The 25,284-nt window shown below is 49.1% G+C and overlaps 1 protein-coding gene across 1 annotated transcript in view; it reads right to left on the bottom strand.

Annotated features, from left to right (window-relative positions):
- Positions 1-10,433: 10,433 nt before the first annotated feature.
- Positions 10,434-25,284, bottom strand: part of SDHB (succinate dehydrogenase complex iron sulfur subunit B) — a 245,156-nt gene continuing 230,305 nt past the window's right edge. Inside the window, exon 8 of the mRNA XM_030220146.1 lies at positions 10,434-10,633. Coding sequence (XP_030076006.1) covers positions 10,556-10,633 — 78 coding nt within the window. The 3' untranslated portion in view covers positions 10,434-10,555. The remainder of the gene's footprint in view (positions 10,634-25,284) is intronic.

Below are 25,284 nucleotides of genomic sequence, written 5' to 3'. Positions count from 1 at the left end.
GTCAGCAAGAAACAGCTTTGCAGCTTGTGGAAAATTACAGCATAAGCTCAACACAAAGGACATGCTGTGGACAAACCAGGCCCCCTTATCTCCCTGAGAGGCTGGCTCCAGCAAAGCGGGTGAGAAACAGAAAATGCATACCAAAATGTTAACAACTTGAAGGTCAAGAACAATGGACTGTTCTTGCCAGGCAGTGAGCCGAAAAAGATCCAGATCGGTTCTGGCAGCCTCCGGACCAAGAGGTACTGGGAAGAGCGGGAACAAGAAAGAGTTAGTCGGAAACCTTGGAAGAAGGTGGTGGTGGAAAGAAGGCCAGTGAGACCTAATAAGGTCCACCAACTGATGAACTGTGTATCTGGAAGAAAGTATCATGGTTCAGCTGTACCTGCACTGAGTGACCTGTGCCCTCTTTGTCTGCTGCAGAATTCTATTCCAGCTCTAAGACTCGCTGCCATATCAGCTTGAGTCTGTGAGGTGTCCCGTGCATTCCCGGAAGACGACCCTGAGGTCAGCCTGGTGAGAAACACGGTGATTCATTTCCTATTAGTCGGGGGCTAGTTAGTGGTATTTACCTGAGCAGAAGGCTGGTGCCATCATACTTGTGATCAGGAAAAGCTGCTAATAACTGTACTACCTCGTAACATAGTGTGACTTATCAGTGGTGTAATATTATCTGGTAACCAGTAAGAATCAGTGTTTAGTAGTGTGACGTATGAGTGTAATTTTTATCAGCCAGTAATTTTGTATTCAGCCAAAGCTTTGCAGAGTTCTATTTTGTATACCTTAGCTATATTTTCTTACCTGATATACCATAATAAATCTAATATATATATCAGCCTGCGTTCACAGCTGCAGTTCTTTCTAATGGAAGTATTTGGCTAGGTTCCAAGGTTCCCACCCCTAGACCTAGTACAAGATTATTTGCTTGCAGATATTTGCTTGGGGAACCTGGAAACAGGTAATTTATTATCTGTGATTATCTTACAGGACTTGTAAGATGGCAAGCTTCCTATATCCTCCTGTATTTCCTGTGGGGTGACTTGTTTCTCCAACCTGGTCAGGAAGGGGAGTTCGCACTCCTGCAAAAACTCCTCTATCGCTTCCAGCTGACGGGTTAATTTCCTGTTCATACAAAGCTTGATAATACTCCACGAATCTTTGGTGGACCTTTTCGGTGGGAGTCAGCAAGCCACCTCTCCCATCCTGCACCTGATGAATTGTCCTATCCACTCTCTGTCTACGCAACTTTATAGCCAAGAGACGCCCTGCTTTATTAGTGAACTCATAAGAACGCCCCCCTTGTCTGGCCCGCATTAAGTCCAGTTGCTCCCAATATATGGCATCCAGCCTCATCTGCTCTTTACATAAATCTTGCCACACCTGCTGCGGCCTATTCTCCTTATGTTGCTGCTCCAGTTTCTGTATTTTTTACAGACAAGCTGTTATCAACACCTTCCGCGCCTTCGAACGTTTACTTGCCAACTGTAAAAAGTATCCCCTGGACACTGTCTTCAAGGCGTCCCACACTACATGCAAGGCAGGGCCTGAGTCGACATTGAGCTCCAGATATTCTTTTAGCATCCTTCTATACCCCTCCACCACTTTGTCCTCCTGCAAAATGCTAGTATTTAGGGTCCATCTCTTATCTTTTAGTTCGCCTGTATATTCGGCAAGGTTACCCACACTGGGGAGTGATCTGACGTCATACTGCTAATCCCAGTATCTGGCCAAAAAGATATGCAGTGTCCAAAAAGATATAATCAATTTTGGAGTATGAGTCATGTACTGGCGAATAGAATGTACAGTCCCTATCTGTTCTATGTGTCAGCCTCCACAGGTCCAATACCCCCAAGGAGTAAGCCAGCGACTCTAGCGCCTTCGCTTCTTTTTTCCCATCCAGCCTTGCTGCCCCTGTTCGGTCTATCTCGGGACTTATAACTGCGTTGAAGTCTCCCCCCAGTATGAGGGATCCTTTGACAAAAGTCATAAATTCTGAACCCTTGTGAAGAATTCCACCTGTCCACAAATGGGAGCATATATCATTGCTAATGTGATATCTACCTGATTCAGTGTTATGTGGAGGTAAAGAAAGCGGCCCCCCGGGTCTCGTTTAACCTGTGTGACATGCACTGGTACAGAGGAGTGAATCAATATCGCTACCCACCCCCTTTTTTTGTGGCCTCTGAGGAAGCGCAGTATACCTCTGAGTAACCAGGGCAATGTAATAGGTGTTCATGTTTATGCCGCAAGTGTGTCTCTTGCAGAAATACTATATGTGGTTGTAACTGGTGCAATTCTCTAAACAGTTTCTGCCTCTTCTGAGGCATATTCAGTCCCTTCACATTGTAAGATATAATCTTCAAGTCATGACCCATTGTGTAACTTTGTTAAGTCATGCTTCCAAAGCAGTTATCGGACCTCTCACGGTTCCCGTGTGAATATCCCTCATATACATCATCAAGGCTAAGCTTGCGCCCCTTCCCCCACCCCCTCCCTCCCTTGATCCCACCCACCATCCCCCCAAAATTACACCAACCAGAGGCCCTAGACCTCTGAGTGGGATACAGGGAAGTTAATCACCCCACTCATGACATCCCAGCCCCCCAACACCTCTCACAAATCTTTACAGTCTGCTGTCACCATTCCTTACCATGTCCCCCCTTTCAGCATTCATGGAAACTCCCCCAAATATTATTGTCATACACTACCATTTCAGCTCTCTTTGTTTACAGCATACATACAGCTCTTTCTCTCTCCTTTTGCACAGCTCAGAAATACCGTAAATTAATTGGGATGGTACCCCAGTCCAGACTTGGTCCTGTTAACAAGGCCCAAACATCATAACCATTGTGTCCAAGACTCCGTTATTTACAGCTTCTCGCCTCCTGTCCAGTGCAGGCCAAATCTCTCATCTCTTAGACTTGCCCCATCGCATATTTTCTGGGACCCGCTGCCAGCCTTGAAGTTTAGCTCGTGTTGTTGTTGCCAATTCCCCTGGCGGGGCCGATGTGCTCACCAGTTCTGCGGCGTGTAGTTCTTCCCAGGCCTCCTGTAGCGAGCGCACTCTATATTTGCTGCCCTTCAATGCAAAGTTCAGGGAGAAGGGAAAGCCCCATCTGTACTCCAGGTGATTTCTAATTAAGACCTCCAGTGCTGGTTTCATCTGGCGTCTTTGTTGCAGGGTGTACTGCGACAGACCTTGATATACCAGGATCTTGGCCCCTCCGAACTCGAGATTCTGCGCTCTCCACGCACAGGCCATTATCTGCTCTTTGACTTCATATTTATGAAAGCGCACTATGATGTCTCACGCCTGCTGCTCCTTACGTGCTCCCAAGGCTCTATGGGCTCTATCAAGTTCCACCGGTTTTTCACTTGCCTCCTGGCCCAGGAGCGTGGCACACAGTCTGCACTATCTTCAGGACATCTTCCGTCTCTCCTCCCTCTGGGACGCCGCGGAACCGAAGATTATTGCAGCGTCCTCTATTCTCCAAGTCATCTAACTTATAGGCAAGTTCTGAGTTCTTTTTTTCCAGTTCTTGCAGCATACTATTATGTTTAGTCAAGGACTCTGCCTGCTCCTCCAGTTTGAGTTCTGCCTCCTCCACCCTGCCCCCTAACTCATGGAAATCCGTACTCAGTGTGTCCATATGCTCAAGAATTTCTTCCTTTGAGTGCCTGATCTCTTCTTGGATATTCGATAAGAATATGCGCAACTCAGTAGAAATACCTTTTTTGGAGGGCGGATGGTAAAATTATGTAACATACCTGATAATTTTCTTTCCCTTAATCATAGCCGATCAATCCATAGACTGGTGGGTTGTGTCCATCTACCAGCAGGTGGAGATAGAGAGCAATCTTTTGCCTCCCTATATGTGGTCATGTGCTGCTGGAAACTCCTCAGTATGTCGATATCAAAGCTCCATCCGCAGGACTCAGCACTTAGAGAATTACACCCACAAAGGGACACTCTGCCCAGCTCACCACCGCTGTAGCGGGGGAGGGGAAATATTCCAGCGCACCACCGTCGGGGCGGTGGGCAGGAAACCATACCCGCTGACACGGGGGGAACTGGCTTATCCTGCTACCGCAACCGTGGGAGGAGCTGGCTTACCCTAACACCGCCGAAGCGGGAGGGATACAAAGCTACCCTACAGCCGCACGAAGCAGGAGGGAGCGCCAGCATTTGGTTATCAATCCAGCCACCGCCGAAACGGGGGGGAGAGGAAGCAGCAGCTCACTGTAACACAAAATCGTCTCAACTCGAAGAGACTTCAATTGGAAGAACTTGAACACGAAGTCCTCGTGAACAGGAAATGAAGACTGAACTTGAACCTGAAATATAACCAGAACACAAACAATACAGATATCTGGGAGGGGCTATGGATTGATCAGCTATGATTAAAAGAAAATGATCAGGTATGATACATAATTTTTTTTTTTATTTTAATATTTTCAATGATACACAATACAATGTGACCATGCAATTCACATTTAGTTCCATAAACAGAGAGTCGGTTCCAAGATGGCGCTCTGAACGCATGCACCTGAAGTAGCTCCGAGTGTTTGTTGCAGATTGCTGTTTCCTTCGGGTCCCTCGACTCCTCGTTATCGATAGGGAAGCGAAGGGGGAAGGTAAAGGAAGTCCCCTCGACTCCTGGACCATCGTCGGGGTTGAAACAATCCACTCTGCAATTTCCTACGGCGCAACCGGGTCCTCTGTGCACATCGACTCCTTCTGCAAATGCCGACGTACTGACGTCGATGGGAAGCGGAGACGGGGCTTCCCTGAGCCCCGTGGAACGCAGGGCTCCACTACAGCCGGGGAGTGAGCTATTCTCAACAGCCCGAGCAGAAACGGACACTGGAGTGGTGAATCCGCAACTGTTAGAGGGCAGGACTGTTGTCAATCGGAACGGGACCCAGGACCAGGCGTTTTCGGCTGATTTGGCCTTAAAGGTACTACCACAGCATATTGTGACTAAGTTATCATGCACTGAGCTCCCGTCCCACACCCCGGTACCAGCAGGTGGAATAGTTAAACCCTTAAATGTGACGCTTGAGTCACTGTGGGATATGGTCTATAACACTCACTCCTCTATGCAAAAATGTTGCAAGAAAATACTAATGATATTAGAACTCTTTCAGACGCCGTGCTGATACAGGTACAAGTAACTGCGCAGCAGTCCTGTAAGATTGAGAGTCTGGATACTAAAATTCAAGAAATGGGGACTGTGGAATCTGCTTTGGTTAAAGACAATAATTTTCTGCATAAACATTTAGAATACCTAGAAAATCAGGCTCGTAGACTTAACCTTCGGTTCCTTAATTTCCCCAATGGACATGGCGAGAAAATATATGATTGATATACTAGGAATGGATAAAGACTCATTGCCTCCTATAACTCGGGCCTATTATATCTGGAATACTAGGGGGATAGTAGGAGAACCCCCTATACGAGGGACGGATGCAGAAATGAATCTTACTTCCTTCCTGGAAAGCTCTTTGGAAGTAATTACCCACAGGACGACTATGCTGGTCACTTTTGTGCTGGAACCAGACCGGAATGCAGTACTAAGGCTTTCCCTGAGACATTTAGATAGTTCCAAGGTTAGGATTTTTCCAGATTTATCTAGGCCAACGCAAATGAGACGCAGGGCCTTTTTGGAACTGTGACCCAGAGTTGAGGCCATTAAAGCAAACTTTTTATTACGTTTTCCCTGTATTTGTAATGTGATGTTTGAAGGTAAACAGTTTCAATTTGTGGATCCTAAACAGCTTAAAGATTTCCTAGATGCTAGAAGAAGTGAAGTGAATGTTATATGCCCTCCTACACAACAGGCTGGAGTCTGAACATAGAGGTAGCAACTGTGTATTAATTTAATATTCTTGTTAAATTTTCCCTATCTTGGAACCAATTTTTTCTTTTGAGTGGACAGAAAAAATGTTCTCACTGTTTCCTTATATGTTAAATGATACATAATTTTACCTTCCCTATCATCAAGCCGATCAATCCATAGACTGGTGGGATGTACCGAAGCAGTACTCACCCAGGGCGGGACATGGAAATCCCTGAACGCAAAACTGAAGCCCCAAACTGGGCCTCGGCCCGAGCAGCCACATCCAAGCGGTAATGTCGTGAGAAGGTATGAGCCGATGACCAAGTAGCCGCTTTGCAAATCTCTTCCAAGGAGACAGATCTGGACTCTGCCATCGAGGCTGCTTGTGCTCTAGTAGAGTGTGCCTTCAGCTGAATAGGTGGAATCTTCCCCGCCGCAACATAAGCTGACGCGATCGTCTCCTCAATGTGCCACCGTAGGCTTAGTTGCCTGCAGACCCTTACGAGGGCCTGCGAACAGCATGAACAGATGATCCGACTTCCGGAAATCATTGGTCACTTCCAAGTATCTGATGATGACCCGTTTAACATCCAGGTATTTGAGCGCAGGGTACTCCTCTGGGTAGTCCTCCCTACGAAAGGAGGGTAGGTAAAGCTGCTGATTCACATGGAATCGAGAAACAATCTTGGGCAGGAAGGAAGGCACTGGGCGAATCGATACTCCTGCCTCAGTGAATCGCAGGAACGGTTCTCTACACGAGAGCGCCTGGAGCTCGGAAACTCTTTTGGCTGACGTGATAGCCACCAGGAAGACTGCTTTCAATGTCAGGTCCTTCAGCGATACCCTTGGCAAGGGCTCGAAGGGCGGCTTCTGCAAGGTCCTTAGCACCAGATTGAGATTCCACGTAGGCACTATCGAGTGCAGAGGGGGGCGCAGGTTATTAACTCCTTTGAGAAAGCGTACCACATCCGGCTGTGAAGCCAGGGAAGCCCCCTTCAGACGACCCCTGAAGCAAGCTAGAGCCACCACCTGGACTTTCAGCGAACTGAGCGACAGGCCTTTCTCCAGCCCCTCTTGCAGGAACGCCAACACTGAAGATATTGGAGCAGTGAAGGGCAATACAGAGCCTGCCTCGCACCAAGACGCAAAGGTACGCCAAATCCTGGCGTAAGTGGTGGAAGTAGAGCGCTTCCTTGCTCTCAGCATAGTGGCGATGACCTTGTCTGAGAAGCCCTTCTTCCTCAGCCGCTTTCGCTCAAGAGCCAGGCCATAAGATCAAAGGGGGAGGGATCCTCCATCACTACGGGACTCTGATGTAAGAGGCCCCGCTCCGCTGGCAGCCGCAGAGGGCCGTCCACCGAGAGTCTGACTAAGTCCGCATACCAGGGCCATCTGGGCCAATCCGGACCCACCAGGATCACCCGGCCCAGATGCTTTGCCACCTGGCCTAGCACCCTGCCAATCATGGGCCAGGGCGGGAACACGTAGAGAAGCTCCTGTGCCAGCCACTGCTGGAGAAGAGCATCGACTCCCAGAGATCGAGGGTCCCGTCCTCTGCTGAAAAAACACGGCATTTGGCAATTGGCCGAGGACGCCATCAGATCCAGGCTCGGCCGGCCCCAGCGTTTCGTGATGTTCAAGAACGCCCGAGCAGACAGTTGCCACTCTCCGGGATCCAAGGTATGGCGACTGAGAAAGTCCGCCTTGACATTCATGACTCCCGCAATGTGGGCCGCCGACAGCTGTTCCAGATTCGCTTCCGCCCACAGGCATAGCTTCATGGCCTCCTTGGCTAGAGGGGCGCTCCTGGTGCCTCCCTGGCGATTGACATAGGCCACAGCCGTGGCATTGTCCGACAGGACCCGTACCGGCCTCAGCACCAGTACCGGGAGAAACTCTAGAAGCGCCAACCGAATGGCTCGGAGCACCAGGAGGCTGATGGACCATTTCGTCTCTGCAGGAGACCAGAGCCCCTGCGCTGTCCATCCCAGGCAGTGGGCTCCCCAGCCCATCAAGCAGGCGTCCGTCATGACGACGACCCACTCCAGGGTCGTAAGAGGCATTCCTGTGGACAGCTTGCCTGGCCTCAGCCACCAGCTCAGCGTCTTTCGCACCGCTGGATCCAAAGGAAGGCATACGGCGTAATCCTCCGAGACTGGAGTCCACCGCCGCAGAAGACAGTGCTGCAGTGGTCTCATATGAGCCCTGGCCCAGGGCACTACCCTCATTGTGGCCGTCATGGAGCCCAACAGCTGCACATAGTCCCAAGCTCGAACAGTAGAGGAGGCTAGGAACTGGCCCACCTGGGTCTGAAGCTTGACGCTCCGGTTGTCCGGCAGGAACACTCTGCCCACTTGGGTGTCGAATCGAACTCCCAGATACTCCAGGGACTGAGTCGGGCGCAGCTGGCTTTTCTCCCAGTTGATGATCCATCCCAGGGAGCTCAGAAGAGCAATGACCCCGTCTGTAGCTCTCGCACTCCGCATAGGAAGGGGCTCGGATCAGCCAGTCGTCCAGATAGGGATGGACTTGCACTCCCTCCTTGCGGAGGAAGGCCGCGATGATCACCATTACTTTGGAGAAGGTCAGCAGAGCCGTAGCCAACCCGAACGGGAGGGCTCTGAACTGGAAGTGTCGGCCCAGCACTGCAAAGCGCAGAAAGCGCTGATGAGGCGGCCAGATGGGAATATGTAGGTAAGCTTCCTTGATGTCTAGGGAGGCCAGGAATTCTCCCTTTTTCACCGCAGCTATTACAGAGCGGAGGGTCTCCATCCGGAAGTGCCGAACTTTCAAGGCCTGATTGACTCCCTTGAGGTCGAGAATAGGCCGAGCAGAGCCTTCTTTCTTTGGCACCACAAAGTAAATGGAGTAGCGCCCCTTGCCAAGCAGATCTACTGGCACCGGGACCACCGCGCCCAGGTGGATCAGGTTGCTCAAAGTCTGCTGCACGGCAGCTGCTTTGACCTGAGACTTGCAAAGAGAGTTTACAAACCCGTCTCTTAGGGGTCGGCAGAACTCTAGCTTGTAGCTGTCTCTGATGACTTCCAGAACCCAAGCGTCTGAAGTTACCCTGGTCCACTCGCCCAGAAACGAGGACAACCTTCCTCCTATCTGCACTGGGCCATGGACCAGGTCCTCGTCATTGGGTACGCGACCCTGGGGACGGGCCGGAGGACGAACCTCCGGGATGACGGTCCCTACGAAAGGAATGCTGCTTGGGGGAGAAGTTCCGTTTCAAGGAAGCGCGCCCAAAATGGCGTCCGGTGCGAAACTCCGAGAAGGAGCCGCGTGGGAAGAAGGGCGTTTTAATTTCGCCGACTTCTTACTGTTGCCCGATTCAAGGGCGATCAAGCTGTTAACGTCTCCCATCTCGAGGGCGGCCCAAGAAGAAGTCGACCGAGCCGCGTGGCCGGTCACGACCGGGAGGGCGGCCAGCGGGGGATGGGCGCCTAAGGCGGGAAAGGCCGCCGCGCCAGAGGAAAAACAGAAACGGCGCCCAAAAAGGGCGACTCTACCTTCGATCCCCCCGCTTCCCTGCTAGGTGCGCGAACGCGTTCCGGGGAGCGTCTTTTCGCACCCTTGCCATCCGAGGCCATAGCCACATGGCCTTGGGAAACCCCCTGCCCGCTAGTAAAAGGTAAAAATTACCTGCTTCTTGCTCCGAGCAGCGACGACTTGTTCCAGTGAGCAGCTGCGAATGGACGTCCTTTTTGAACGTTTAAAATTTTTTTTTGTTTAACGGAGCCAGCGGGAGGGGGGAGAAAAGGAGGGACCTGGCACCACCAGGTTTGCACTTGCTCACGAAGAGCCTTCAACCCCAGGTACTCAACAAAACCTAAACAATTAGGCTTGGAGACCTAGCCAGAGCTGCTGCTGTGTGACCACACACCTGCTGAGATAGAGAACATACTGGGGAGTTTCCGGCAGCACATGACCACATATAGGGAGGCAAAAGATTGCTCTCTATCTCCACCTGCTGGTAGATGGACACAACCCACCAGTCTATGGATTGATCGGCTTGATGATAGGGAATGTGCGTTTCAGCAACCGAGAGGGCCGAGTCAGAGTCAGATTGGGAGGACCGATCCGAGGACTCGTGGCGCTTGGCGGTCTTTCCCGCCATGCTTTTTTCTGACCGCTCGTTCTCCTTCTTGCGCGTCGCGGGAGTTTTGCTCATTGCAGCGTATGACAGAAGGGGAATTCCACCAGTCCGTGTCAGCATCTTTTTCCACCGAAAGCTGCCTTTTAGTGCTGTAAAATGCTTTTTTTCGGCGTTAGGGGATGGAGCTTCGGGACTAGGCAGCCATTTCGTCCAGTGATGTCACTTCCCCCCATTATTGTTTCTTTTTAACTATAGATAGGTATTGTTTCTTTTTAGGTATATAGCTTAATCATTGTGTATCTTAAGACAATAATGAACCTCTAATAAAAGTCTTCATTTACCTAATATGAATCCAAAAGAATCCACAGTAATTATTGAGTAGTCTGTGTCAGTGAGGCAGGCTGTAAAACCAGGTCAGAACAGTCCCTTAGGTCATCATAATCACATCAACCTAGACCATCAAGTCACAGGCAAGGACTCATTCAACAGAATTAAATAATTGGAGAATTTTATTAAAATTCTTTACATTATTTATTAATAAATGTGAGACTTTTCCACCTTCGCAATGCTCGTTTATATCATATTGATGATTGCAAGTGTTTCTGGTACGAGTTTATGCACTTATGGCCTTGTCTTTGTAGGTTGCCATCATTTTCTTGATTTCAGCAATCGCTTTTCCAGGATTTAGTCCCTTTAAGGAAGGAAACAAATAAGGAAAAAAGATAAGTTGATCAGGGACAGCACAATAACATGTTTCGTCACACTAATCTGAATTTTCTAAAAACCAAAATTATCAATTTAACAGAATAATAAAATGCTGTCAACAAACTAGCTGTTCTGGAGATTCTGCCATGCTATAGAAATGTGGTGCCTCTACACATTATAATAAAAAAGAGCTAATATTTGAACTGCTGTCATTCAAAAGTTGGCCTACTGAGATAAGAGAATCAAAATAAGACTACATGCTAAATGAGATTCTAATGTTTTAAAATTAAACATATAAATGGCGAGTGACCGTACTCACTCGCAAATGCGCAGTAGAGACTTCCCTGTCTGTCCCGCCCCCGCGTCAATACGTGATGACGGGGGGGGCGGGACAGAGAGGGAAACTGCGCGAAGGGGAGGGAACCGCCGAGGTCGCCACCGCTACCCCCCCCCCCCCGAGGTCGCCACCACTGGTACCCCCCCCCCGGAGTCGCCGCTGCCGCCACTCCTCCACCCAGCTGTCTCTTCGCTATTCAACTTACATCTCCGCAGCAGGCAGATCAGCTAAGCTGCCGTTGGCCTTCCTTCCCTGCCTGTGTCCCACCCTCGCTGACGTTACGTCACACGAGGGCGGGACACAGGCAGAGAAGGAAGGCTGACGGGAGCTCAGCTGATCTCTGCCTGCTGCGGAGATGTAAGTTGAATAGCGAAGAGACGGGCCGGGTGGAGGGGCGGCGAACTCGGGGGAAGGGGGGGAGGCGACCCACCAGCCCGTTTTAACGGGCTCAACGGCTAGTAAGGTTATAAAGTAAGCATAGAGAAGTGTTTAAAACAAGTCACTTGACTACCATTCTTTGTGGTTGCTGACTGTATGCAAACAAAGGCATGAAATATTAGTGCTCCATTGCAACAGGATATCCCGTTGAGCGTTTTACCTATTAGAGAGCGCTGGGTGAAGTTTCCATAAGTTATAAACAGGTAAAAGATTTTATGGAAGAGTATTTAGTTCAATTAGTGTGAACAATTCTTGCCCGGTTCTAATATAGAAATGCTAGAAAAAATGAAGTTTTGTCTGATGGACTGTAGGGGAAAGGCCCCTGCCTATATAATTACAATGAGAGCTTGGTAACAACCTCAGTACCAGATACTTCAAGCCATGCATCAACACAGAATGAACTGTGCCCTGATTTTACCAAAGGTCCTGCTTCAGCAAGAAAGAATTGCTTATGAACTGCTTGCCTTATGCAATCACCTGATAAACATTTTTGCTCAGTGTACCTAGCCACTTTGGCGCCTGGGCAGGGAAGGAGGCCACAGAGTCCATGTCACTTGACTGTTTGGTGTCTGAGTTTGGGGACTTTCTTGAGTTCCAAGAACTGCATGGTTTCTGAGGACCGAATGTTCAGAACATAGGGAAGAGGTTGCTTATCTTCAAGGATAATGCCTCTACCAGAACTGTATAAGATGCACTGCAACCAAGGAGAGGGAGCTGGTTTTTCCATTTGATCTGAATTACCACCATTCAGGTTTCTACCAGCCATCCTCTCTGTAGTACTGCTGGGACCTATCAGGGATCTTCTGCATCCAGCTGTGCATCTGGTGTCCTGCACTAACATCACCCACTAACCTCATCTATATATAGTTTTAAACTGAAATCTTTTCTACAGGTAGAAACTAAACAGCCAAAACCTCTTGTTCTAAAAGGCAGTTATTTTCTGTTCCTTGGCTGCTGGAGAGGCACAGCTCATCCAGCGACCTAAATTAAGTGTTAAGTAAGGTGTGGGGAAGTAGAATACTTGCATAGGTTGCTGAGTCAGCTTCAAAGAGCCTGTTTAAAAGAGGCCCCTTAGATTCAAAACTATATAAAGAGGAAAGGTCCCACTGAACTTTCTTTCTGAGAAGTTCTGAGAGAAGAGGACATTTCTCTGGTAAGTGAACACTATTTTGCTTTGTGCTTTGGGACTTAAAGATTGGGGTTTAAAGGAGGAATTGTAGGTTAGTGTTAGGCAAAATAAAATATAAAAAGCAAATGTTATCAACTAATCTCCATAGTCTTTTCCACTTAGTTTTAAAAACTTTGTACCACAGCATTAACAGATAGCATCTAGCAGGCACTGCAGGATCCAGTTTAATCCTCCCACCCCTAGGACAACTCTTCATTTACAGTCAGTTACTGTAATTAGGGTAATAAGCAAGGAGTGCTCTTACAGAGTTTTAAATACATCCCATTACCATCTAAGAAGGAAACACTAAATAAATCATACAATATACTATTCAGCTTATTTTCGAAAGAGAAAGACGCCCATATTTCGACCCAAATCGGGAGATGGGCGTCTGTTTCCCATGGGCGCCCAAATCGGTATAATCGAAACCCGATTTTGGGCGCCCTCAACTGCAGTCCGTCACAGAGACGAACAAAGATCATGGGGGCGTGTTGGAGGCGTGGCGAAGGCGGGACTGGGGCGTGGTTATCAGTCGAGGAGAGATGGGCGTCCTTAGCTGATAATCGAAGCAAGAAGGGCGTTTTTGATGAGAATTTGGTCCGCTTTATTTGGACCCATTTTTTTTCAGGTCCAAGTCCCAAAAAAGTGCCCCAACTGACCAGATGACCACCAGAGGGAATCGGGGATGACCGCCCCTGACTCCCCCAGTGGTCACTAACCCCCTCCCACCAAAAAAAAAAAACACTTTACAAACTTTTTTTCCCAGCCTGTATGCCAGCCTCAAATGCCGTACCCACCTCCATGACAGTAGAATGTGTTCTATCCTCTGACAGCTTTTGTTAAATGCTCATGATGTTGGTAGTTGGTAGGCTCTACTCCCATGGTGCTTTTTCCTCTGCTTACTGGGTCAGTGTGCGCCCTGTTTTGTTTCCGGTAGTCCAAGAGGTAGTGGCCATTTGTGTAAGACACTTTTAGATCCCTTTCATGTGTTAGCCACGTTACAGCACTTAGTTCTTACCCTGAATGTTGCTGAAAGAGGGCATTGTACACCATTCTGCCAGCTCGGACTTACTGCTAATCTCAGTACCAAGCGAGGCAAGACTCGTTGCCAGTGGGGCACAACCTCTGATCTGCAGTTAACTGTGAGTAAAGGTGTTTATTCAAATAAAGGACGTTTTCAGCGAGATTAGTCTTCAGGTGTGAACTGCTGTGCCAAGGTTATACACCAGCAACAAGTCCTGTCCCTGGAGTACTCTTAGTGGGTATTGCAGTGCACTTCAAACAGGCAGACCCAGGCCCATCCCCCCCCCCACCCGTAACACTTGTGGTGGTAAATGGGAGGCCTCTAAAACCCACTGTACCCACACGTAGTTGCCCCCTTCACCCCTAAGAGCTATGGTAGTGTTGTACATTTGTCCCTCCCACGACCAAATGGCTTGGATTGGGACGTTTCTGAGCTGGGCGTTTTTAGTTTCCATTATCGCAAAAAAAAAAAAAACCAAAAAAAACGCCCATCTCAGAAGGGACCAAATCCATGGCATTTGGTCTGTCCAAACCGTATTTTCGAAAAGAAAGATGGAAGCCCATCTTTGTCGATAATACAGTCTGTCCCGCCTCTTCACATACCCATTTTCGGACATAGACACCCATGGAGATGGGCGTTCGCGTTCAATTATGCCCCTCTATATAATCTAAAAGACACTTTTATATTAGGCTAATATCCTTAATATTGTAGCAAGTTTTAAATTATTGAAAAACTCAAAAACACTAAGATGGAGTCAGCAGTCCAGCAGCAAGAGGGGTGCTATCCAGTCTTTTGCATTGAGTGTCACATGTATGATTATCTCCCAGTTGGTGAGATGTCATATGTGTGTGCCTGATGCAAAGAGCTCCTAGCTCTCAGAGAATGTGTCCGTTCCCTTGAGGCTAGAGTAGCAGACTTGGTGGAGCTGAGGGAGCAGAGAGGTACACAGAGGAGACCTACAGGGATGTTGTAGAGAAGTCCCACCTCCAGTCTGGTAGCCTTTGTGCTACCTTGGAGGAGGGAGGTCTCCTAGAAGGAGAACATCACCCTGGTGAAGTAGGAAGTACTCCTGTAGCCAGGACCTGCCCAACAGGGGATGTACTATCCTCTCACACCGAGGATATGTCTCCAAGTGCTGCCCGGGAGGGAAAGGGTAGGGCAGCTGTTGTATTTGGTGATTCGATCATTAGGCATATAGATAGCTGGGTGGGTTGGTGGACGTGAGGATCGCCTGGTGCGAAGGTGGCGGACCTCACACTTCACCTACATAGTGCTGGGGAGGAATCAGCTGTCTTGGTACATGTGGGTACCAATGACATAGGAAAATGTGGGAGAGAGGTTCTGGAAGCCAAATTTAGACTCTTAGGTTGAAAGCTCAAATCCAGATCCTCTAGGGTAGCATTTTCTGAAATGCTACCCGTTCCACGCGCAGGGTCCAAGAGACAGGCAGAGCTCCGGAGTCTCAATGCGTGGATGAGACGATGGTGCAGGGAGGAGGGTTGGATTTGTTAGGAACTGGGCAACATTCTGGGGAAGGGGGAGCCTATTCTAAAAGGATGGGCTCCACCTTAACCAGGGTGGGACCAGGCTGCTGGCATCGGCATTTAAAAAGGAGATAGAGCAGCTTTTAAACTAGAAATGGGGGGGAAGGCCGACAGTTGCTCAAAAGCGCATGGTTCGGGATAAGGTATCTTTCAAAGATATCACCAAAACAGGGAAGATAGGTTATCCTGATAGTGAGGTTGCAAAAGTAGATCAGGTGTCCTTAAATAAAAATAAAAATCAGACAAAAGATTGCAAATTAATACTGTCAAGTACTGAGCATGATGTAAATAGGAACAACAAGGGAAAATTAGGTTCTTACCTTGGTAATTTTCTTTCCTTTAGTCATAGCAGATGAATCCATTACGAGTGGGTTGTGTCCATCAACCAGCAGGGGGAGATAGAGAGCACTGAAAAACCATAGTGCCTCTTGGCCAGCTAGCTCCATCTGCCTCTTCAGTATTTGAAGCTTCCACAGCAGTGTTACACCGCAAAGCATAACAACATGAACTTTCCTCATAGCAGATGAACGCCCCAAAACTGGAGCTATAAGTCAAAGGAGGGAATGGACTCATCCTCCTGGAGGGAATGAACTCATCCTCCTGTAACTGAACAGAAATCCTGAAGACTGTTTTCCAACTTCTCCCAATGAGGGAACATATCTACAGGAAAAACTGAACATAAAAGTAACATAAATCACATAATGAACCACTGAGGGAGGGCTCATGGATTCATCTGCTATGACTAAAGGAAAGAAAATTACCAAGGTAAGAACCTAATTTTCCCTTCCTTGTCATCAAGCAGATGAATCCATTACGAGTGGGATGTATTAAAGCAATCCCTAGATAGGGTGGGAACAAGCCACACCACGCGCCAGCACTTGTGCTCCAAAATGCGCGTCTCTCCTGGCAGCCACATCCAGCCTGTAATGTCGGGCAAACGAGAGCTTAGAAGCCCAAGTAGCTGCACTACATATCTCTTGAAGAGAGAGTGCTCTAGTTTCAGCCCAAGAAGAGGAAATCGCTCTTGTGGAATGTGCCTTAAAGGCTTCAGGCGGAGGCCGGCCAGATAGCAGATATGCTGAAAAGATAGCTTCTTTGAGCCAACGGGCTATAGTGGCCTTAGACGCTGGAGACCCTCTGCGTGGACCTGACAAAAGAACAAAAAGATGGCCAGAGGTCCTGAAGGCATTTGACATGCGCAGATATTGCAACAGAGCCCTTCGCACATCCAGAAGGTGCAACTGCCCATAGGCTTCTGGAAACTCCTCTTTAGAAAAGGAGGGCAGGAAAATAGGCTGGTTCACGAGAAACGCTGAAACCACCTTAGGCATGAAGGAAGGCACCGTAAGTACCATTACTCCGGACTCTAATTGCAGAAATGGGTCTCGACAGGACAGCGCCTGGAGCTCAGATACCCGTCTCGCTGATGTCACGGCCACCAAAAAGACCATCTTTTAAGGTCACATCCTTCTCCGAAGCTCGCCTGAGCGGTTTGAAGGGTGAACACTGAAGGGCCTTTAAAACTAACCCCAGGTTTCAGGCCAGACACGGAGCCCGCACGGGAGGACGGAGCCGAAGCACCCCTCTAAGAAACCGTGTCACATCCGGGCAAGCGGCCAGAGAGAGGCCAGCGATCTTCCCTCAAAAACATGCTAAGGCTGCCACTTGAACACGTAGGGAATTATAGGCCAAGCCTTTTTGTAAACCATCCTGCAAAAAGTTAAGTATCGGCGAGACAGAGGCCCGCATGGGTGTAATTGCTTTAGAAGCACACCAAGCCTCAAATTGGCGCCAAATCCTGGCATAAGCCACGAAAGTGGAACGCTTGCGGGCCTGTAGGAGAGTGGAAATGACTTTACTGGAATATCCCTTGTCTCTCAATTGGGCCCTCTCAATATACATGCCGTAAGACCATGGTCACCGGGCCCTGTGACAACAGGTTCGGTACCAGAGGTAACGGCAGGGGATCCTCTACCAGCATCCGCCGGAGGTCCGCATACCACGGCCTCCTGGGCTAATCCGGGGCAATGAGAACCACCTCTCCTTGATGGAGCCGAATCCGTAGGAGTACTCACCCAATCAAGGGCCACGGAGGGAACACATACAGGAGGCCCTGAGGCCAGGGTTGAGCCAAGGTATCCAACCCTGCCGAGCAAGGATCTCTCCGTCTGCTGTAGAAGCACGGGACTTTGGCATTTGTGCTTGACGCCATAAGATCCATTACGGGCTTTCCCCATTTGGCACATATCTGCAGGAATACTTCATCTGCAAGTTTCCACTCCGCTGGGTCGATCTGATTCGTGCTTAGATAATCAGCTTGCACGTTGCTCTGACCTGCAATATGAGGTGCTGACAGAAACTGCGGATGCTCGGCCCAGTGGCAAATCTGCGCGGCCTGCGCTGCTAGTGCTATGCACTGAGTGCCTCCTTGGCGATTTATGTAGGCCACTGCATAAACAGAACTCTGACAGCCAATCCTTCCAGGGTCAATTGAAAGGCCAGAAGCGCCTGGAAAATTGCTTTCAACTCAAAGCGATTGATGGACCACTCCGACTCCTCGGGTGTCCAAAGACCCTGGGCATGCCTTCCCCGGCAATGTGCACCCCAGCCCTTCAGGCTGGCATCTGTTACCACCAGGCACCAATCGGGGAGCGCTAGTGGCATTCCTCGCCGTAGCATGCTGTCTGAGAGCCACCACTCCATACTGAGCCGGGCTGCAGGGAGCCATGTGAGTCTGCATTGATAATCCTGAGATATTGGAGACCATCGTTGATGCAGGGAACACTGCAGAGGTCTCAGGTGCGCTCTCGCCCATGGCACCACTTCCAAAGTGGCCGTCATCGACCCCAACAGCTGGACAATGTCCCAAGCTCGCGGACGAGGCATCCTCAGGCGCAGACGGACCTGGTTCTGAAGCTTGCACCGCCTTTGCTTGGGTAGGAAGACTATCCCCGAGGCTGTGACGAACCGGACCCCCAAATATTCTAGAGATTGAGAGGGGGTCAGGTGATTTTTGGCTATATTGATGACCCAGCCCAGAGACTGCAGTACTGAGACCACTCTGGCTGTAACCTGATGACTCTCTTCTACAGAGTCTGCTCTGATGAGCCAGTCGTCTAGGTACGGGTGAACCCGGATACCCTCTTGCCTGAGAAAAGCAGCTTCTACCACCATTACCTTGGAAAAGGTTCGGGGAGCTGTGGCGAGGCCAAAAGGCAAGGCCCGAAACTGGAAATGTTTTTCCATCATCGCAAAACGCAGAAACCTCTGGTGCGGGGGCTAAATTGGTATGTGCAAGTAAGCTTCTTTCAGGTCCAGAGACGTGAGAAACTCTCCTGGCTGTACTGCCGCTATGACGGAGCGCAGGGTTTCCATATGAAAATGCTGCACGTTCAGAGACTTGTTGACTTGTTTTAAGTCTAGGATAGGCCGAAAAGACCCTCCTTTTCGCAGCACCACGAAGTAAATGGAGTTACGGCCAGAGCCGCATTCGGCGGGAGGCACGGGGGAAACCGCCCCAATGTGAACCAAGTCTTGCAAGGTCTCCTCTACCGCCGCCCGTTTGGCAGCAGAACCACATCGGGACTCCACAAACACGTCTCTTATCAGGGCATTGAATTCTATTCTGTAGCCTTCTCTGATCAGGTCCAAGACCCACTGATCTGAGGTAATCTTGGCCCACTCCTCGAGAAAGAGGGAAAGTCGTCCTCCTATCACAGGAATCGAGGAGGGGGCCGGCGCACCATCATTGAGAGGGTCGCCCTTGAACTCCAGGTCTTGAGCTTGCTGCTGCGGAACGTTTGTCCGAGTGAAAGGAGTTCCTCTGCTGAAGACAGGCACGCAAAGTGAACCCAGCAGAACGCCCCAGGCGGTACCTTCTAACTTCATGGAAGCGAGGTCTGTAAGAGGAGGGAACCGCCTGACCCTTGGAAGAAGGCCGCAGCCTATCCTCGGGTTAGCGCTGGGGTTTGGCATCCCCCAGGCCTTTCACAATTTTCTCTAACTCCTCACCAAACAGGAGAAGGCCTTGAAAGGGCAACTTCACCAACCTTTGCTTAGAGGCCATGTCAGCTGCCCAATGCCGTAGCCACAGAAGACAGCGAACCGCCACCGCTACAGCCATCTGTTTAGCCGAAGCTCTGACCAGATCATAAAGGGCGTCAGCCAAAAATGACAAGGCCGACTCCCTCCGCGGTGCCACCTCCGTAAGGGGCTCCCCTCCATCTCCGGGTTGTTCCACTGCCTGTTGTAACCAAGCGAGGCAGGCTCGGGCAGCGAAGCAGCTGCATGCAGACGCCCGTAAGGATAGGCCTGAAATTTCAAAGGACCGTTTCATAACTGCCTCCAGGTGACGGTCCTGCATGTCCTTCAGGGCAACTCCTCCTTCCACTGGGAGAGTAGTTTTCTTTGTCACAGCCGTCACCAGGGCATCCACTTTAGGCACTGCTAGGCGCGTCAAATGCTCCTCACTTAGAGGGTATAATTGCCCCATAGCCCTGGCGACTTTCAAAGGCCCCTCAGGGTCAGCCCATTGAGCCGTGCTAAGCTCTTGGATGGAGTCATGCAAAGGAAAGGCTCGAGCAGGCTTCTTAGTACTTGCCATCCTCGGATTACCGGAGGAGGTCTCAGTACTCCCAGGGTCTTCAATAGCGAGGACCTGCAAGGCATCAGTAATAAGCGCTGGCAGCTCATCGCGGTGGAAAATCCTCACCGCAGAAGGATCATCTGGATCCGGTGGCAATCCTGCACCATCTTCTGGATCTCCAGACCACGAAGGCCTGCCAGACCACCGGGGGGGGGGGGGGGGGGGGGGGGGGTGCGCCACTCTCTGAAGGGGAATCCATCCTTCTGCACTTGTCTTGCGGCCATCTGTCAGGGGAAAATGCGCCTGATGGTAATCCAAGGCCAGACTCCACTGGAGGGGATACAGAAAGCAGGGCCGCAGAGGACCCCTACGGAAGAGCTCTTTTTAACACGTATGCATTATGCAGCAATAAAACAAATTCAGGGGAAAATGGCTCACCCTGGCCTCCCGGTTCCAGTGCGGGGGAAACAGCTCTTTTATTAGCCTCTACATGAGGCGCCCCTCCAGGCTCAAACTGCTCCGCCTCAGCGGGGGTCGCGCCATGCTGGTCCAAAATGGCGCCTGCTGCCAGCTCCACGGAGCGGGAAGGAACATCGCTCGCCATGCTCGGGCCGGCTCTACCGTCTGAAAAGCACGCCTTATAGAGCCCCACTGCAGATTTGCAATTGCCACAAATGGAACAGCGCTTTACTTTCTCAGCAGCCATCGCCGAAAGCGGCAGAAATTCAAAATGGTGGATTCGCACCAAAATCGTCCCAAACGCGGACCCTCCCCGGAGCTACAAAATGCTCTTACCTCACCAGACCGAGTCTCTGTGCTCCGGTCACGCTGCACAATCAGAAGAAAATCTCTTTTTTTTTTTTTTTTTAACGCTGTGAGGAAAGTTTGAGGCAAATTTCCAACTCAGGAGGATCTGGGAAAGGCAGGGAAAGGGCGAACCTATGTGCCTGCATCCACAGCGTGGGCAAAGACAGGGACAGGGCTTGCCTATTTGTCTACTTTCACATCGGGGGCCGGGTAAGGCAGGGAAAGGGCTAACCTATTTGCCTTTAAAGTGGGCACCATCAGTCACAACACCCCTGCTACAACTGGCAAAAGCACAGGAGCCACCCCAGGCAGATTTTCTGAAGGAGCTTGAACAAGCTGCAACCACCCTGCTGGGGAGATAGAGAACTTAACCCTCCATTGCCCCATGTAAGCCGCATTGAGCCTGCCATGAGTGGGAAAGCGCAGGGTACAAATGTAACAAAAAAAAAAAATACTGAAGAGGCAGATGGAGCTAGCTGGCCAAGAGGCACTATGGTTTTTCAGTGCTCTCCCCCTGCTGGTTAATGGACACAACCCACTCGTAATGGATTCATCTGCTTGATGACAAGGAAACATAGTTTGAAATGTCTATATGTGAATGCCAAGAGCCTAAGAAATAAGATGGGAGAGTTAGAATATATTGCACTAAATAAAAAATTAGATATAATAGGTATATCTGAGACCTGGTGGAAGGAGGATAACCAGTGGGACACTGTCATACCGGGGTACAAATTATATCGTAGTGATAGGGTGGATCGAATTGGTGGAGGGATAGCATTGTATATTAATGAGAGCCTTGAATCAAATAGATTGAAAATTCTGCAGGAAACAAAACACGTCTTGGAATCACTGTGGATTGAAATTCCATTTGTAACGGGAAAAAGGATAGTGATAGGAGTGTACTACTGTCCGCCTGGCCAGGATGAACAGACGGATGCAGAAATGTTAAAGGAAATTAGGGACGCAAACAAACTGGGCAACACAATAATAATGGGTAATAATTTCAATTACCCCGATATTGACTGGGTAAATGTAACATCAGGACACGCTAGGGAGGTAAAATTCCTTGATGAAATCAAGGGCAGCTTTATGGAGCAGCTGGTACAGGAGCTGACGAGAGAAGGAAAAAATTCTAGACCAAGTCCTTAGGTGCAGGTGGTAATGGTGCAGGGATCCTTAGTGGATCTGGTGCGGGAGGTAATGGTGCTGGGGCCGCTTGATAACAGTGATTATAATATGATCAGATTTGATATTAGCTTTCAAGTTACATAGGAAATCAAATACGTTAGTGTTTAACTTTAAAAAAGGAGACTATGATAAAATGAGAAGAACGGTGAAAAGAAAACTTAGAGGAGCGACTGAGAGGGTCAAAAATTTACATCAGGCGGTGGATGCTGCTCAAAAACACCATCCTGGAAGTCCAGGCCAAATATAAAGGAGGACGGAAGACCAATCGACAGCCGGCATGGTTAAAAAGTGAGGTGAAGGAAGCTATTAGAGCTAAAAGAAAATCCTTCAGAAAATGGAAGAAGGAACTGACTGAAAATAATAAGAAACAGCATAAGGAATGTCAAGTCAAATGCAAAGCGCTGACAAGGAAGGCTAAGAGGGACTTCGAAAAAAAGATTGTGCTGGAGGCAAAAAACACATAGTAAATTTTTTTTTAAAGTATATTAAAAGCAGGAAGCCGGCAAAAGAATTGGTTGGACCGCTAGATGACCGAGTAAAAGGGGCAATCAGGGAAGACAAAGCCGTAGCGGAGAGATTAAATGAATTCTTGCTGGAAATGGCATTCAAAGCTGACGAGTCGGAGAAACTTAATGAATTCTCTGTAAACCTGGAGAATGTAATGGGGCAGTTCTACAAACTGAAGAGTAGCAAATCTCCTGGACCGGATGGTATTTATCCCAGAGTACTGCTAGAACTGAAAAATGAGCTTGCCGAGCTATTGTTAGAAATATGTAATTTATCCTTACAATCGAGTGTGGTACCGGAAGACTGGTGGGTGGTCAATGTAACGCCGATTTTTTTAAAAGGTTTCAGAGGAGATCCAGGAAATTATAGACTGGTGAGTCTGACGTCGGTGCCGGGCAAAATGGTAGAGACTATTATTAAGAACAAAATTACAGAGCATATTCAAAAGCATGGATTAATGAGATAAAGTCAACATGGATTTAGTGAAGGGATATCTTGCCTCACCAATCTACATTTCTTTGAAGGGGTAAAAAAACATGTGGATAAAGGTGAGCCGGTTGATATTGTGTACTGGATTTTCAGAACGCGTTTGACAAAGTACCTCATGAAAGGCTCCAGAGGAAATTGGAGAGTCATGGTATAGAAGGCAGTGTTCTATTGTGGATTAAAAACTGGTTAAAAGACAGAAAACAGAGAGTAGGGTTAAAATGGTCATTATTCTCAATGGATTAGGGTAGTTAGTGGGTTTCCCCAGGGGTCTGTGCTGGGACTGCTGTTTTTAACATATTTATAAATGACCTAGAGATGGGAGTTACTAGTGAGGTAATTAAATTTGCTGATGACACAAAGTTATTCAAAGTCGTTAAATCACGGGAGGATTGTGAAAAATTACAAGAGGACCTTACGAGACTGGGCGTCTAAATGGCAGATGACGTTTAATATGAGCAAGTGCAAAGTGATGCTTGTGGGAAAGAGGAACCCTAATTAAAGCTACGTCATGCAAGGTTCCACGTTAGGAGTCACGGACCAAGAAAGGGATATAGGTGTCATCGTTGATGATACGTTGAAACCTTCTGCTCAGTGTGCTGCTGCAGCTAAGAAGCAAATAGAATATTAGGTATTATTAGGAAAGGAATGGAAAACAAAAATGAGGATGCTATAATGCCTTTGTATTGCTCCATGGTGCAACCGCACCTCGAATATTGTGTTCAATTCTGGTCGCTGCATCTCAAAAAAGACATAGTGGAATTAGAAAAGGTGCAGAGAAGGGCGACGAAAATGATAAAGGGGATGGGACGACTTCCCTATGAGGTAAGGCTGAAGCGGCTAGGGCTCTTCAGCTTGGAGAAAAGGCGGCTGAGGGGAGATATGATAAAGGTCTATAAAATAATGAGTGGAGTTGAACGGGTAGATGTGAAGCACCTGTTCACGCTTTCCAAAAATACTAGGACTAGGGGGCATGCGATGAAGCTACAATGTAGTAAATTTAAAACGAATCTGAGAAAATTTTTCTTCACTCAACGTGTAATTAAACTCTGGAATTCGTTGCCAGAGAATGTGGTAAAGGCGGTTAGCTTAGCGGAGTTTAAAAAAGGTTTGAACGGCTTCCTAAAGGAAAAGTCCATAGACCGTTATTAAATGGACTTGGGGAAAATCCACTATTTCTGGGATAAGCAGTATAAAATGTTTTGTACATTTTTGGGATCTTGCTGGGTATTTGTGACTTGATTCGCCACTGTTGGAAACAGGATGCTGGGCTCGATGGACCTTTGGTCTTTCCCAGTATGGCAATACTTATGTACTTATATGTACTTCGACAAGATAGTGATGTTTGTCACATGTTTAAGGCATTTTGAAAGGAACTGTAGTCCCAGAATGTTGATTGCGGCTTGCAGAGTGATTTATATTTATTCATGACACTTATATCCAGTGGTGTGCTGGAGCCGGCACGAAGCGCCTCGCAAGAGCCGGTTGTTAAATTTATTACAATTTTGTGAGCCGGTTGTTATTCAGGGTGAGCCGGCTCTCCTTCCCCCCTCCCGCCCACCCACTACAGGGTCCCATACTTGAAGAAGGCAACTGTTTGTCCAGTGGATGCTTCGGGGCAGGCAGGAAAGATCCCCAGTCTTGCCTGACCGCTGCCAGCGCTGACCCTCCCCTGCTGCCGGATCGCTCTTTAAAAATGGCCGCTGAGACTTCTGCTGAAGTCTTGGAGGCAGCCCTTGTAAGTCTCGGCGGCCATTTTGAAGAGCGATGCAGTAGCGCTGCGAGAGAGTCAGCGCCGGCAGCGGGCAGGAAAGACTGGGGATCTTTCCTGCCTGCCCGAAATAATCCAGTCAACAACCGACAATCGCTGGGTATGGGTGGCTGGAGGGGGGGGGGCAGGGGAGAGAGGACAATCATGGCATGGGTGGCTGGAGGGGGGCAGGGGAGAGAGGGCAATTGCTGAGTATGGGTGGCTAGAGGGAGGGCAGGGGAGAGAGGGCAATTGCTGAGTATGGGTGGCTGGAGGGAGGGCAGGGGAGAGAGGACAATTGCTGGGTATGGGTGGCTGGTGGGGGGGGGGCAGCGGAGAGAGGACAATCGCTGGGTATGGGTGGCTGGAAGGGGGGCAGCGGAGAGAGGACAATCGCTGGCATGGGTGGCTGGAGGGGAGGCAGGGGAGAGAGGACAATTGCTGGCATGGGTGGCTGGAGGGGAGGCAGGGGAGAGAGGACAATCGCTGGGTATGGGTGGCTGGAGGGGAGGGCAGGGGGGAGAGGAGGGTTGCTGGACATGGATGGAGGGGAGGGAAGAGTGAGGAAGGAGATGAGATGAGGGAAAAGGAAGAGAGGAGAAAAACTCCACATGGATGAAGAAAATAGGCAGAAGCTGGATCCATTGGACAGTCGTCTGCGGAGGACCCAGCTTTTACTTACGGATGTAGGGCAAGAAATGAAGAAGAAAGGCGGGAAGTAAAGTAATAAATGGAAAGGAAGCCCTGGAAACGGAGTTAAGAGGACAGATTGCAGCAGAATTGGATACTGGGCCAGCATGATC

This window comes from Microcaecilia unicolor, chromosome 11, assembly GCF_901765095.1.
Source record: "Microcaecilia unicolor chromosome 11, aMicUni1.1, whole genome shotgun sequence".
NCBI lineage: Eukaryota > Metazoa > Chordata > Amphibia > Gymnophiona > Siphonopidae > Microcaecilia > Microcaecilia unicolor.
The sequence above is the reverse complement of the archived record's forward strand: the minus strand, read 5'-3'. Positions and strand labels throughout refer to the sequence as shown.